General features: G+C 39.9%; 2 protein-coding genes across 9 annotated transcripts in view; one reads left to right on the forward strand and one right to left on the reverse strand.

Moving 5' to 3' along the window:
- The window catches only part of CCNT2 (cyclin T2), a 26189-nt gene extending 23977 nt beyond the window's left edge, over positions 1-2212 (forward strand). For 6 of the 8 annotated variants that reach the window (XM_032113699.1, XM_032113701.1, XM_032113705.1 and 3 more), the window contains one exon: positions 1-2210. This exon is cut by the window's left edge. Coding sequence is in view for 1 of the 8 variants with exons in the window: in XM_032113702.1 (XP_031969593.1) it covers positions 1894-1916 (23 nt within the window). In the remaining 7 variants the exon portion in view is untranslated. The other 2 variants (XM_032113700.1, XM_032113702.1) reach the window with 1 other exon arrangement.
- The window catches only part of MAP3K19 (mitogen-activated protein kinase kinase kinase 19), a 25773-nt gene extending 9638 nt beyond the window's left edge, over positions 1-16135 (reverse strand). The window contains 12 exon segments of the mRNA XM_032115385.1: positions 3407-3765; positions 4735-4887; positions 4889-5321; positions 5324-5402; positions 5616-5765; positions 7937-8443; positions 8445-9670; positions 9673-10336; positions 12436-12479; positions 13077-13327; positions 14140-14227; positions 16069-16135. Coding sequence (XP_031971276.1) covers positions 3699-3765; positions 4735-4887; positions 4889-5321; positions 5324-5402; positions 5616-5765; positions 7937-8443; positions 8445-9670; positions 9673-10336; positions 12436-12479; positions 13077-13327; positions 14140-14227; positions 16069-16135 — 3729 coding nt within the window. The 3' untranslated portion in view covers positions 3407-3698.
- Between the last annotated feature and the right edge of the window lie 10 nt (positions 16136-16145).

Here is a 16145-nt window from a genome sequence, read left to right on the forward strand (position 1 = left end):
AAGTCTGAAGTCTTACTGGTTTCCTTTATTTCCATTACATTGATCAGATATTTGGTACCTGAAAAGCAAATTCTAGGCAGTTTGTGCCATCTTAAGCTGCCCCTTCTCTCTACCTTGGGGGCAGAGCCTGTGCACGGTGGTGACAGTGTGTAGTGCCTGGCCAGGTGTGATGGTGCAGGGGGTTTTATTATTTTTCTTTCTAGCAGTGAGGGGTGGGTGACAGTGCTACACCAAGCATCTAAGACCTTAGTGGGAAGGGTTCCCAATCCTTGTTTTGCAGGGAAGATGACTGGACAAATACTTTGTTTGCTTTCTTTACTTTGATGTAAATGCCCATAAACATAATCAGTTCTAAAAATTAACATCTTGAGCCTTGGAAGTTATGCCAGACTGAAAGGTATTTAACTCCTTACATCTTAAAGAGAGAATTAGTGCCAGGAGTCTTCTCTGCCCTTGCTACTGGATGTGACTGTTTCTCTGGGTTCTGAAGTGGATATAGCAAATCCAAACCCAATTTTTAACCTTAAAACTTGCAGTGCTTGGGTTTGATTCCCCTATATTCCTGCCCTTGCAACAGCAACATTGGTGTTGCCATAGTTCAGATTGTGTTCTTTGATAACACCTTTAAAATTTCTGAGCTGTCCCATGGTGCAGGTCCCTGTGGGAAGGGAAAAGTAGGGGAGAAAAGGCACTGGAGTGTGTGTCCTGGAAGCCCTTCCTTGGGAAAACTCTGGGTCTTTGCCTGTGTACAAGAACCAGAGGTTTGATAGGAGTGGTGTAGAAGTGGCAATGGTTCCTGCGGAGCTTTGTGGAAAAGCACTAATTTTGAACCCAAGTAAGAGAACATGGGTTTTCTGGAACCAGAGGCTGCCTCCTTGGAAAGAGAGGTAGATATGTGTGTGGTTTTAGATGCAAATGTTTACAGCCTATTGCTGGTGGTAGTTCCAAGACCAGTGTAACATAGCTGGGTTGGCCTGCCTGTGGCCCTTCCCTTCTGAGATGTGAGCTATGACTCACCTTACCATGTGAAAGAAACACAGGCTACCGCTGCAACCATACCAGGAGAGGGCTGTGCGTTCAGCTTCTGAGATTTAAGCTCCAAATCTTGAGGAAACCTGCAGTCACAGCAGGAGCTTGGCAGCCTGCATGCACTGTAATGGGTTCTTACTGGTTTCAGAAAGGAAGGCTGTAGTCTTTAAACCAGCAAGGCTTGCCCTGCTCCTACACTATAAATAATGAAGCAAGTGTGACCCTGCTCTCTGAGTCACTCAGAGTCTCATGAAAAAAGCAGTTTTCAGGATTTCACACCCTTTCCCCTTGTTACATTGGATACCTGTAATCAGGCATCTGGATAATCTCTGATCTCCCCAACTAAGAAGTATGTGAAGTTAGACTTGTTTCTAGACTGCTCCACCAGACTGGCTCAGCCAAGTGACCCAAGGCTCCCCAGACTAACACAAGGCTTGGTTTAGCTGGGCTGGGCCCTGGGCTGGGCTGCAGGCACAGCTCTGATTAAGCTGAAATACCTTTATTGCAAGTGCTGGCCTTAAGCTGCCACCTCATTCTTGAAGTCTGGTTGAACAAAAGCAAAAATGTGCTTTCACATTTTGATTAAAAACTCAGGTTCAACTTTTACAAACCTCTAATGACTACTTTCAGTGTAATTAACTGGATTAAACATGACAAATTGCAAATAACTGGTAACCTTAATATTGGAGAACTCTAACAGGAGATGTTAGTTTTGCTTATAAGATGTGCATAAGAAGGGAGGTGTGTAATGCTGACCTTTCTTTAATTAATTATATATTCTAGAGCATTCCCATTCTTTCCCTGCTTATGACTCTCATCTCAGTTTCATTTCATGCTAAATAAACCCTCATATTTACTTTGCAGCTTTGTTGAAGACTCTACCTTAATCTGGGAAGAATTAGTACACATCATGGAATTATGTACATCCCACTTGAGCTCACATGCCAGGGCTCCTGCCTTTATTCTGCAAGGTACTTTAACATGAAGATACTTTAACATGATGTTGCCATGGATGTCTGGCATGAGCACCAACTGGTATTCCTCAAAAAAGGACTGTTAACTGCTTGAACTTTGAATATTACTGTGATGTTAGGATTTCTCTTATTATGGCATAATGTTCTGTCATTGTTATGTGACATTATACCTACAGAAACTATTAATAAAGGATTTTGCTAGAAGTACAGATTTCTCTTTGCTTTTATAAAGTTTAGACTTAACTCTGAAGTCAGGCTATGGGAATAAAATAAAGTTTGAAAGCTATTTAAGTAACTGTTTAGTCCTCTGAGGAAAGTTGGTTTTATATAAAACTTAGAACTTCCTTCTTTCCTATTTGTAAAACACTGATGTTCATGTTACTGCTGGCACTGAAGTCAGTGTCTTGAACTCTTGAGAGCTCAGCTCTGAACAGTTGTAGGGCTGAGTTTTACTGCCTCTCTTCCTGGAGCCTGGGTGCTCACAAAGGCTAAATGTTTACCCCATTCTGAGAGAAAGAAGCCTTATCAGAAAAAGGACATGCTAAATACTAATACCTAGGGCTTTTTGCTTTGTTTTATTCATACTTAATAATGCTTTTTAGATTTTATTTCACTTTGTGCAGTTAGTTGTAGCTAGTTCTACTCAGTCTAACAATGACTTCTGCAGTGCAGGGGGGCACTGTTCCATATCACCCAATCACAGCTAGAGCTCACTCAAGTGATCTGAGAAACACTTCAGGTTTTCAATGAGTATCAGCACCCCATGGGAACAGTAAGGAAGACAGAGCCAGACAGGACAAGGGACAATAGGACAACTTCACCTATAAGACAGTCTTCAAACATAAAATCACTTTTACCATGAGGCAGGTTAAAGACTGGAGCATGTTGCCTGGAGTGGCTGTGGAGTCTCCATCCATAGTAACACTCAAAGCCAGTGGTACAACGGCCTGAGCAACCTGCTTCAGTCAGCTCTGCTCTGAGCAGTGGGGCTGGACCAGAGCATCTCCAGAGGCTCTGGTCCAGCCCCAACCTTCTGGGACCTGAAAGTGTCCCTAAAATGCACTGTTCCATTTAAAAGAGGCAGTCCCATGGTTTAGATTCGTTATGTCTTGTAATTATCACCACGGTATCTTGCAGAGATACAGGGCCTCAGGAACACAGGACTCATCTATGCATGTAAAAAATTTATTCACCAGCTAAAAACTGAAGTGCCCATCCAGCTAAATAAAAGAGCCCACCTGACTGAATAAAAGCTTCAGTACATTTTATGTTAGTAGATGGTCTGAGGTTCCTGTGGGATCATCACATTCATTACTCATCACTCATCTCCAAGTTGGAGTTACCTGCAGAGCTCTCTGCCCACAGCTTGTTTTCCATAGGATTTTACAGACATTCCAGCTTACCTGGCCTGTTGCACGCCAGTGGTGGTGACTTTATTTTCCCTTTAAGACTCTCCAAATACAACACAACGTGGCCTTGTGCTCCCAGTGAAGGAGTGCCCACTCCAGTGAGCACAGGCATTGCAGAACAGGGACTCTTTAATCATTGCTGCCTAATAACAGACTCCTTGTACACAACTGCTCTCCAGTGTTTCTGCTGTCACCTTAAAGTCCAGTTCCTTCTGGTCTGTTTTTTCACAAGTGAAAATCTTTTCCATGGAAAATGTATACTCATATGGCAAGAGTTTTGAAAAATTCACTGTCTTCCTTTCACAAAGGGATGGTCCAGCAACTGCAGAGCAGAAGGCCGTTCGTGTTGATCTCTGCATTGAAGGTTTCACAGATCAGTACATAAAACAAATATCTATGTCTGTGATGTAATTGCAAAATCTAATTGCAAAATTAGCCTTTCATTATTATCATTTGTCCATTCACTACTAATTTTTGGGGTTTTTTGGCAAAGCTGATCAAAAGGAAGGGAGGCTTGAAGGGAAAAGACTGTTGGAATTTATGAATTATAAAACTGAAATATTTTATTATTAAAGAAACCATTACTTATTCTCCTAAATTCCTTGCAAATCTTTGAATAATTCTGCTAATTTGGCTATTTCAGGTGCACCAAAAATGTATTTAAGAAGGGTGATAATTATCTGTTCAAGCCTCTGTCAATCAGGTTGTTCTGTCACCTCCAGACAATGTCATGCGTTTTAAGGAGCCCATGGCTTTGTTTAAAACAAAACAAAACCCACAAAAATCATTCTTATAATGGATGTATGCTAGTGGTTTGGGGTTTTATAGGGAGAACTTCATGTTTCTAATAAGTATTATGTTTCAATGTATTATGTCCTGTATATCCTGGCAGTGATAATAGATTTTTCCACTGCAGAAGACAAGAACTAAGTGAAAGCTCTTCCATTTAGAATACTGTCCTTAACACTTGTCTGACATAGGCCAAACTCAAACAATACTGGAACAGCAAAGTACAGCAAAGAAATTTATCAAACATTATGTTCAAAACTCAATGGTACCATGTTTCTGCATGAAAATTACAGTGAAAGTAAATTATGAGCATAAGGCCTACAAAAAGAGAATCTGTGAGGGCTTTTTTATAGCTTTATAGAGAATAAAGCTCTTTTATATATACTTTTATCTCAAGGCTTTCCTGAAGTGCTGAAAAGCCTATGCATTTACAATAAAGTCATATGTACCATAAGCTAAGCTCCCATGGACCATCTCTAGAACACAGACTACCAGCATTTTTCCTTTCATTCTCCAGTTCAAAGCCCCCATGCCTGGTTAAGCAGGCGTGCACAAACTCCACTGCAGCACTGGAGAAGCACTCGGGCAGGGCAGGCATCAGCCCCCTGTGGGCCCCGATGTAGAACATGGCTGCCACCCTGTCCATGGAAGCCAGTGGTGGTTTGCCTGTTGCCATCTCAAACACTCCAGATGTGTGATTTCCTGCCATAGCCAGACTCATTTATTACCTCTGGAGCCCTCCAGTAGGGAGTGCCATGCACAGACCTGAGCAGCTCGCTGCGGGTGCCACTGAGGCGCCTGGCACAGCCAAAGTCAATCAGCTTTATCACCCCGTTGGGCATGAGCATCACGTTATTGCCTTTGAGGTCGCTGTGGACCACACAGTTGTCATGTAAATATGCAACCCCTTGTAGCATTTGCTTGGTGTATTTACACAGGACAACTTCTGGCAACGGACCGAAGCGATTCAGAATACTGGAAACGGAGCCACCAGGAACAAACTCCATGAAAATGCTTAAAATGTTATCTCCCAGGCAAGTTCCTAAATAAGTTACAATATTGACATGCTTCAATGTCTTCAAAAGATCAACTTCCTCATGGAACTTCTGATACTCCTTTCCGGAGTGAGTTGATCTGATGTATCCAAAACCACCTGTTTTACAGCTATTAACTGCCCCTGGCTTGTCAGACCACAGTACACCTACAGTGAAACCAGCACTTATTCAGCAAGACACAAGATAAAACTTGAGTATTTACTTATTTTAAATAGTATCCTTGTGTTTGTCATGTTTCATGTCTCACTGTATAATGCAAACTATTTAACCATTTGTTAAGACAACAGTGATTTTTTAGATAAGGTGTAGCTCAATGACAACCAGCACATCTCTTTTAACACATTCAGACATTAACTTACCGTGCCATAGGCTCCCTTTCCAAGGACTTCTCCTCTTGTCCACATAAAAGGATATTTGTTAGCTAAACTGCTTCCTGGTAATTTAGTAGATTCATGAAACTTTAGAAGGCCACTTTCTTCATTTGAAGCCAAAAAGGCTTTATCGTAACTCTGCTGGAAAGACGATGGTCAGAGTAGGGAGAAAGTGGAGAGGAAAAGACAGACTTCATTTGGACGTTACATCTTCTCCTCGGTCTCCACTGAGATGCAGTTTCAGAGGAGCACCGAGGAAATGGTGTTTTGGGGAGAGCAGAGTGGCTGGAACAGAGGAACAGGAGCAGTGTCCTGGAGCAAGCCCTTGTGTCTCAGAGAGCGGGATGGGCTCGCTCCTAACGCACCTGGTGACTCGCAGAGCGGGGGATGGAAATGCAGCCCTGCTCCGAAAGAAACCGTGCCCGGGAAGGCGGGCTGGGATTGGGAGCTGGCGGGGGGAGCTCGCTGTTAAAGGCGATCTTTGGGCTGTAAAGGTGAGCCTTTGTCTCTGTGCCGGAGCAGCCGGCCGTAGCGGCCTTTGTGCTGCTCTCTCGTGATTTTCTTCAACTTTGATGAAACTGTCCTTTTTCTTCAACTTTCCTTCAAATTGTAGAGGGAAGCGCGTTTTGGCAGCTGCGCGTGCGCGGACCCTTGCGCGTGCGCAGATGGGTGGGGGTGCGGCGCTGAGGGCGCATGCGCGGGCAGGGGAGCCGCATCACCGGTGATCCCTCCGCGGGCAGGACCGCATCACAAATAGTCCCTGCTGGCGGATCACTCCGCGTGGAGCCGTATCACCGATAATCCCTCCGCGGGCAGGACCGCATCACAAATAGTCCCTGCTGGCGGATCACTCCGCCCGCGCATGCGCATGAGCGCCGACCCCTCCGCGGGCGGGCCGGATCACCGCTGGTCCCTCTGCTCTGAACGGTATCGTGATGTTGGCTTTTTGCATGTTCCATCATCGTTAGGAATGGATTGTGATGTTGGTTTTTTTCACGTTCCTTAATGTTAGAAAAGCTTTGCCGAGGTTCTGTAATGTAATGCTGTGGAATGTCTGTAGTTCGGGTGACAGTTTGGGAAGGGCCTGGGGGGGGGGTCTTCACATTCCTGGAAAAGGAGTGGACTATAACATCTAAGCCTGGTGATAGCAAGGTAACTCTTAAGAGGGAACTGGCGGTTAATGCGCTGAGAAAACCCAAATGATCCAAGAGCGCCGCTTCTCTGGAGTAATTTTTCCTGACATGACTTTGCCTTATAGATTTATATATATATATATATATATATTTCCCTGGTCATTGATACAGCTGCTATAGTAGGTAAAATTGTATAAATATTTTCAAGTATACATCACAACAGTGCATAACCAGAAGATTACAGCATGGCATCTTCTTCCATAGACACCAGGACAGAAGGAGCACTTAAAAGAGCAGGATGTAATCTTTTTTTTGGTCTCATAGGTACAGTTTGCTAAGCTGAAGGGTGAATAAGGCTATCATCATGCTCTAACTAACACACGTAACACAGGTCTGATGAAAATAACAGGGCCATGACTTCCCAGGAAGAAGAGACTGCTTCAGAAAGATGGCAATAATTACCCCATCTTGCCGTGGATCTCCCTTGGGAAAGTGAGAGTGGAGCTGTAATTGGCACCTGTGTCTGCAGAAGCACAAGGGAGTGTATCAATACATAGTGAAAGAAATTTCCTTATAGATTTGTAATTTAAATAGACACAGAGCTAACAGGACCAAGGAGAAGCAGTTCTGGTAGAGAAACACCTTAATATGTGAAGGCATTTAGCTGACTTGGGGGTCAAAATGTGAGCCTTCTGAGCTTCAAGTTTTGATTAAGCATTAATTAAACAGGATAAATCTGATAAACCAATACTTGTAGTTCATACCTATAAAAGTATCTGGTTGCACTCAGAGATTCAAAATAATTGCCCCTTTTAGATAGACAGGGACTAATTGTAGTGTCTTTTCATATCCCCTAGCTGTCCAGATCTCCAGCTCTTGCCTTACCTGAAACCTTTTTATACAAACTCTTCAATTAAAATAGCGTATTCCCTTTATTCACTACAATTTCTCAATTTATATAAGCTTTGGCAGCTATTCTTGTCATGCCTTAGTACCTTCCGGCTTGCAGCCTCTAACACAGATATATTCAACAGAACACTGGAAGAATCAGTGGGCAGCTGGCCCAAGGGAAAGAGACTTGATAAATCTCTTTAATAAGCACGTATTTCCCATCTTTCATCCAAACTTGTGTGAAGCATAACTCAAAGGCAAGTTACAAGAAGAAATTACTTTTACCTTCTCTAGAGCACTATTTATTATTGCTCCATCTCCATTCCTCGTATTTTCCTCTTCTTCACTCTGTGTGTTTTGCATTTTAGAACACGTATGTTTTGGTCCTGAAGAGTTGATGTCTTTTTCTTCAAGCATTAGCAATTCTTTGGCCAGACAACAAAGCAACTCATCAGTCACATCCCTAGTATCTGACCAGGAGAAAATGTTTTGACTTGTCTGGAAACTGGGGCTTTTGGCACTTTTTGTCCAAATCACTGAAGATTGAGTCAATTCATTTACCAAACCACTGTTTAGAGGTGTGTTTGCCCAACTGTGATCTAGTATTTTTATGGGGGATTGGCATTCCAGTCTATCTGAAAAGGGCAATTCATATTTATTGACAGACTTGGAGTCCTGGTCTGATTCCAGGCGTTTGCCACCATCCATATCCCTCCTGCACTGGCGCACACAGATGTTCTGCTCTGCTGTTACCAGACTGCCACTTGGAGCAACACATCCTCTGCAGTCTTTTATCACTGAACTGAAGGAGATCATGGCTGCAGGCAGCAGCTCTCTGATGGCTGGATTTATCCTAGCTGTCTAACGACTGCTCTGAAGAAACTTCTTTAATAGTTGATAGGTTTGAACTTAAAAAAATTTCATTTTGCTTAGTTGACTGCGAAAGCTCTTCTAAAAATGTGAGCTGATGATCCGTGTCTCCGTGAAACAATGTTGTGCTACTCAAGGCATTTGTTTGAAAATCCAAGCCAGAAGTTGTTACATTATCTCGCTCTGTGTTGCTGTCACTCAACTTGGTCCTTCTGTCCTTTGTGATTAAGCCTTTCTGCTTTTGTTTAGTGCCAGGTATGGTCTTCTTTGGCTTGGAATGTGTTTTCTTTTGTGTGTTTCTGACTCTGCTGCTCTCTCCCCCTTTACTGCAGGCAGGTCTACAGGTGCATCTCCCTGACGGAGCAGAATAAACACCTTTATAAAACCTGCCCTCGTGTTGAGCAAGGTCACACATGCGGGAATGGACAGGAGTTCCAAACATTTCGTAAATACCTGGGCCTTGGTCATCTGAATTTATTATTTTGAACATGTCAGCGTATTTCAGATCTACAAAATCTGAAGCAGAGGGTGCACGTGGCAGACAAAGTGGAGTAACATGTTTCTTTAAGACAGCTGAATTTTTGCAACTGCAGGAGCAACTTTGCTTTTTAATTTTCTGAGCACTCTGAGCAACATGGCCTTTGTCTCCTTGAGTGGTTTTTTTATGACACTTCATGGAAGTCTCAGCTTTCACTTTTGTCCGTTCCAAAGATGGAAAAATCTGACTCTTGGCATTATATTTTGTGGTAGCCTCATCAGAAGCAATTAAGTCTTCAGATACTTTAACCTTGTTATTAATTTTAGATTTTGATGAATATTTATTCCTATTCATCTTTATTTTATTTTTGTCATTTTCTTTGTGAGCAAGAACATTGAGGCTCTGAGTAACATGAGGAGGCAGGGTACAGACACCACCCTTTTTTGTGGCAGGTTGTTCAGCAGTGTGTGGTTCCCTGGCTGGCTCTTGTTCAGAAACTGTAACATGAACAACAGCTACAAGCTTGTTTTGGTCTTCTGAAGTTGCTTCTGACATTGCTTCTTTTTCTTTTTCAGATTCAGAGATACAGACTTGATTTTCTGACTGTTATCCAGAGGGATCTTTAACTTCTACTCTGGGAATTACTGAATTATCTTCTAAGCCTTGGTATGATTGTAAAGCACAAAGTTGGCACTCTCAGCATCTTCATGTGGTTTATAATCCAGTATCCTCTCTGTAGCATTTCCTTCTTCCAGACCAGTGCTACAGCAATTCTCTGCTCTGTTTTGTTTTTTGCCAGCTCTTGAGGCATCGCTGTTGCTTGACACTGTAAATGTTGTCTGAGCTGTAAATATGCCACAGTTCACCAGAGCATTCCTTGAGCTCAACTGGGGATGACTCTCATCACAGAACCTGGCTTGGGTCAGAAGATCGATGTTCTCACAAATCACTGACCACCAGAATTTCACCAGGTCCTTATTCTCAGTGTGGATTGCTACATCAGCTTCCCTCCATTTTAAATGGCTTTGGATTTCTTTCTTCTTCTTGTTGGGGTACTTACCACAGTTACTCATGCTAAAGTAGTACAGGTCTTTCACTGGCATGAATGTATCAGAAATTGTGGCCGTGATCAATTCTGATGACTTTTCAGCGTGCCTTTTTAATAGGTTGTCTAACTGATACTGATAAAATTTAGTAACTGGTTTTACAGGCTGAGGAATAGAGTTCATAATATTTAAAATATTTCTGATGTTGCTGCTTTCATTGACAATATCATCCTCTAGAGGAGCAAGATGAATTGTTCTTACAGGCTGACATGTCAGTGGTGGCAAATGAAACTGTAATTTCCATAAAAAAACATTAATAATGTGCTACACCACAGATACAGGTAAAATCTAATCAATAAGAACCAAGTAGACTAAGAAAAAAAAATAGGAAACTATTATTCTTTTATATAGTCCTATATTAAATCTATTATGAAGTGTAATGTCAAACTCCTGAGAAAATACATGATTTTTCTCACATTAATTACATTAATTTTCTCACATCCAGAACTATTTCTAAGTATTTCGTAGTACAGAAAGTGGGGCCTTTTGCTTTAAGGCACAAGTCATTCTCCATGATTTAAAAACAGTAAGTTTTGTCCACATATACAAATCCTCTTGTCAGTTATTAACTCTGTCTTATGGCACTTCACATGTTTGCTACAGGAATTCAAAGTCAGTGCCTTCATGTGCTGGAGATTCTCATTCACAATGCACACTCTCCCTGAATGATAGCACCACTCTAATGCTGGCATTTAAAGTCTTTTTATGTAACCCTCAATGTGTGCTGACACCATTAATTATATTCCCAATGGAACTAGAACTCATGTAAGCAATTTTTCAAAAGGAAAACTAGACCATTATAACAAAATGCTACTGCATCCCTGGAGAAAACAATTCTAAAAAATTATTTATAGACTTTAGGATACATTATATTAAATCTAAACATATAGATCCATAAACCATGTTAAATGGCCACAGATTTAGCTCAGTTTTAGGTACATTGGAAGACAGCACAGTCTGCACTCGAGTTTCAGTGAAGTGAAATGGATAAAGCCAAAGGCAGCTGACACAGAAGTCTGTTGGGTCAGGGATGTGTTTTATTATTCCTCCCTTCTTCCTTCTCTTCCCATCACATTAGTTGAAAGGTACCACGTACATTTGAAGGAGTACAGATCAGAGAAAACCGAATACTTTGTTTTGACTATTCAGATGAACAGTGAGAATAATTTTCTGACAAAAGTATTTCTGTTCTTTATTTTACAGGAAACGATATTTTTATGCAAATGAATGCAATAGAAATAGAAATGCAATAGAAATAATCACACAGTCTGAGTGCTCATTTGCATGTCTATATTCAACATCAGTTTGCAACCTGCAGGAAATTTTTGTTTGCATTCCAAGGGCAAATTGAGGTTTGAACATGCCAGGAAAAGCAATGTGTTGGTTTAAAATTCACAGTTCTGAAGGCTTTGTCTAGCCTCCATGGCATTAATATGAATGCTCAGTTTATCCCAAAGGATACACCTCCAGAAACCACCAGAGCCCAAGACATGAAATGAAGCTGTATAAAACCACACTGAGGTCAGCTAAATTATTTTTCTTAAATATTTTCCTCCATTTGAAATGTTTTTTTCCATAACCCTTTTTGTAATCCTTTGTCAGAACTCTTGCTCCTACTTCTGTACTTCATTTTTTTCCTGTATTCTGTGATGTGGTCACTAAAGTTTACATCTGATTCAATGAGTTGAGTCTTTTGTACAAAATGCTATTAATTAAAATACACAAAGGCCAAATTCTCTTTTTTCTAAATACAGTATATTTGAAATGCTGTGAAGCATTGAGATGTAAAATTGTGAGCTTGTTTCAAAGTACAAAAGTTTTGTCTAATGCTATTTACACTTTACACAAAATCTCGTGTCAAATATGTTTAATCCTAAGAGATTATTTTTTATTTGATAACACAGTAAATTTCATCAATCATCTAATATCAAAACTATTCTAGAATTCAGCTTCAATTTTAAATTACCATTTAAAAGAAGTGTTGGGGTTTTTGGCAAAACTAGACATCTAATTTGTTTAACATATAGGATGCACATTTTAATTAACTTATATATTTCTATTTTAAAGGGTTTTATACATTTTTGAACTTTTCTCTCCAAAAATCCCTGATGTAACATCTTACTGGCAAATTGTAGATATACATCTGAAGATTTGCTGACACACAAATAAATGTAAAATGTGAAATAAATGTAAAAATACTTCACATTCTTTAAAAAAACCCACCTGAGACTAAGCAAACTACCTCCACCACTTCTGTATTTCTATTTTTAAGATTTTGAAAGGATATAATACTTTTGTCAGTGATCATTTTATACATAAGGTCCTCTTACCTCAGATCTCTTGTTCCTGGTTTTTAGCATTGTTACATTTAACCCTTAAAAATCAAAACAAATGAAATATTAATTTGATGTTCTTAAACAGACTACAATTCACATTTATAAATCAATTTCAAATTGTAGTGTTCAGGGGATCGAGGATCTGTCTGTGGTTGCAGGACTGTACTATAGATCTGCAGAGCAGAAAAAAGTTGTAGGTTGAAATTTAATTATGATACTGAACTTCACAATTCCATTTTCTATAGAAAATTATAAAATACTGTCATTGTAAAATATTTTGACACTGATAATCTAAAGAAATACTTTTCAATTGTAGATGTTTGCTAACTACAGTATTGCCAGTATGAGGGAGAAAGTGCAAGAGATATCATCACTCCAGGAACAGAGAATTACACTCCACATTTGTGGGCTCAGTTTCATAACACAGAGTACCAGGAATGGTTTGTCATTGCTTCTCTTATCTCTTTCATTCTGCCAACACACACACAAACATATAGTTAAAAAAGAGGATTGGCATGGCTGAAGTCTCTGTGAAGAAGGCAAAAGACATAAAGGCAACTTTTAAGGAAAAGGACTTCTAAGACTTTGCCCTCTAATATGATAACCAATATATAACTTTATATAAAATTTGTGACTTTTAAATTTAAACTTACTTTGTGCTTTTATTATCTGGAAGGTATCTAACTCCATAAATGATGTTGAAATGTTAGACTCTGGGCATGAGGTCTGTAGCAGAAAGCTGAAGTCAAAGACACATCCCATGTTCTCTTTCTTTGAGAAGAAAGGTAAAGAAGTGTGATGTCTCCTGGGTAATGCTATCTGATTTTTACTTGGAAAACATGCCACTTGTTGGTCTGGCCATGCCCTGGATGTTGATGCTATTTGGCTAAAAGGCAAAACAAGAAAACCCAAAATACAGAGCAAAAATAACTGGAAGGAGCCAGTGCAAACAATCATATGACTGGTGAATAATGTGACCAAGAGGTTTGTAAGATCCCAGAATGCCAAAGTATCTTTCCTTTATTTATCTGTGAAGTTGTGACTCCCTCACCCTCCCTGGAAATATCTGACTTCAATGCAGAGATTGACTACACGTGAGAACAAATGACAAAAAACGTTAACCAAGCAACAACAGGAATGGGAAAACAAATCGTTCACCTTCCCCTTTTTGACAAGAATTGATTGCTTCCAGTGTGTAGTTTTAATGAATCATCAGGAGAGTGTGTCAGAAGAATTCTGAAGATCCGATGTGCCTTTGATACTTACAGAATAAGCTATGGTCTGCCTGAAAAAACAGAGGCTGTGTGGACAAGCCTCAGATTTCTGCCACCTGTTTTCTGAAGAATGAAAAACATGGAAAAAGATAAATACTGTGACAGAAAAGAGGTACAAAAGTACAGTCTAAGTCAATCTTAAAGGTGTATGCAAGATAATTGTCTGGGTTTAATAAGTCAAATAACCATATACCATATTTTTTTTTATTGTACCAAATAATTTATTCACCTAATGAAGTATCCTGCCGCCAGCAATGGCCAATAATTGATATTGGGAAGAGATAAACACTGCACAACACATAGAGCTGTATGTATTGTCTAGAACATATTGTCTAAGGAAATATTTTTCTTATTCAGACCACTACCTTCTTTGTTCCCATTTGTGCATACCCAAGTGCAAATTAAATACTGATACTTCTTGTACTTGCTGGTTTTTCCTAGAGCTTTGTCTGACTGATGAATTTCTCCCATTATATTGTCTGCATTCTGAAAAGCAACAACATTTCCACAACCTGCAGCAATACATCAATATTTGCATAAAAGCAGTTTAATTCACTGACCAGGAACACATTGCAACTGCAGTTATTTTGCGGCATTAAAATATTATTATAAAGAAGTACCGGGAATAACTATCAGAAAAAGAAACACGAGCAAGTTACACTTGACAAATTTTTAAAATTTATTGAATTCTTTTTATTTCTTTGGTAAGTTTATTAATTCAATGCACTATAAAAACAAAGAATATCTAAAAAAAAACTCAGGGGAAGAGAAATAGAAGACAAATATTGACAGAAGCAGAGCATTTAAAAATACGAAACCAAAACAAATCTCAGGCCTTTACAAAGGTGGAAAGTAACTCTGAATTCGATTTTGTATTTTGTTATGGTTGCTAGGTTTTGACAAATAGCCAGATTTCAAGTTGTTACTGTAGTTTTTCCAGCTTCAGATCTGCATTTTACACTTTAAACACAAGTTTTGGGTTAGACTACCTTTTTTGTTACTCCTCTTATTTTGTTGGTTGTCAGACATATTGTCCTTAAATGTATTAAGGCCCAGAAACCTGAAAAGAATATTTTGTTAGTTGATTTCCAGTTCATGTATACAACACATTAAATTATATTTCATTATTTAAGAGACAAAAGTAAGACAAAAACATTTTTGAAGTACTTGAAATTATTAAAAGTACTGTGATTTAGCATCTAATGCCCTTTCCTGTGAATGCACAGAACCAAAGAGTTCAGAACGTTTTTAGAGCTAAAACCACAACATATGCTATGTTGAATTTGACTTGAAAGGGTTTTACTCTTAATTAGAAGATTGTAATGCATCTTTCCCATGACTAATAGCAATAACTGTGGGAAAGGAGCTGGCTGTCACCCTCCTGGTCAATACAGCTGCTGTGTGTGGGTAATGCTGACCCTTGTTTACAGTCAGTCCTGTTCTCGGCTGTGGTGAGTGTGCTGGGAGCTGCTTCATAATTATAAAAACATTAACCCTCTTTTCCAAGATTAAACTCCAACTCTAGCAATACCGTAAGATGACAGTGGCATAAAAAACACAGAACAATTCCAAAGTGCAGACTCATAAAGAAGAAACATGAGAGGGTTAAGTCAAAGGATTGCGAGTTTTGAAATTCCAGAAAGCTAATTCTTAAAAGAAAATTAATCCCAGTTAATAATTCTGATCTATTTGGGTGTCCTCCTGAAAAACATAGTGAACTTCAATTTTTCAAGTGACAAGAATACAAATTAAGACAGTGGAATTAGCTATGGAAGTAGCTAGAGCAGCCAGCACTCTCGATGTCATGCTAAAGGCCAGATAATCCATTACAATGTTCATCCCATTAGGTTCGCCTGTTAAGAGTCAGATGGTGAACTTCTACAAACTTTCCATTTTTTTTTGGATACACAAAAAACCCCTTCAAAATAATAACAGGGGCTGCTCTGTAAAAAGGCATAAATAAATCTTAACCTGGTTCTTCAGCAGCAAAGAGTGAAAGAGTCACAGCAACCCAAAGGGAAGTTACAGAGCATTTTCTGCTCGCAGCTACCTTCCTTTGCTGGGCAGCGAGGAATTCGACAGCAATTACACACACTTTGATTTTATTTTCGGCTGTTTCCCAGAGTGCGGAGCACACTGAAGTCATTCCAGAGGCAGTCGCCTCTGCAGGCAGCTGCGGGTACGCGGGGCTGTTGAGTTTACACCATGTCGCCCAGGTAACTCCCTCACCCCGGGGGGAATTCGGTTTGCAGGAGTTTAATTCAAAGAGCAGCAGTGACCTTTGAAAACAAACACAGCCGAGCTAAACGGCAGCACTTTAAACTCCAATCACAAGTTCTCTCAGCACACAAACCAAACCCTATTTCTATCTTCTGTTTGCCTCCATTTATACTTTTAGTAGCTAATATGTTCCACGTCATTTTAACTTCG

This window comes from Corvus moneduloides, chromosome 7 (assembly GCF_009650955.1).
Source record: "Corvus moneduloides isolate bCorMon1 chromosome 7, bCorMon1.pri, whole genome shotgun sequence".
NCBI lineage: Eukaryota > Metazoa > Chordata > Aves > Passeriformes > Corvidae > Corvus > Corvus moneduloides.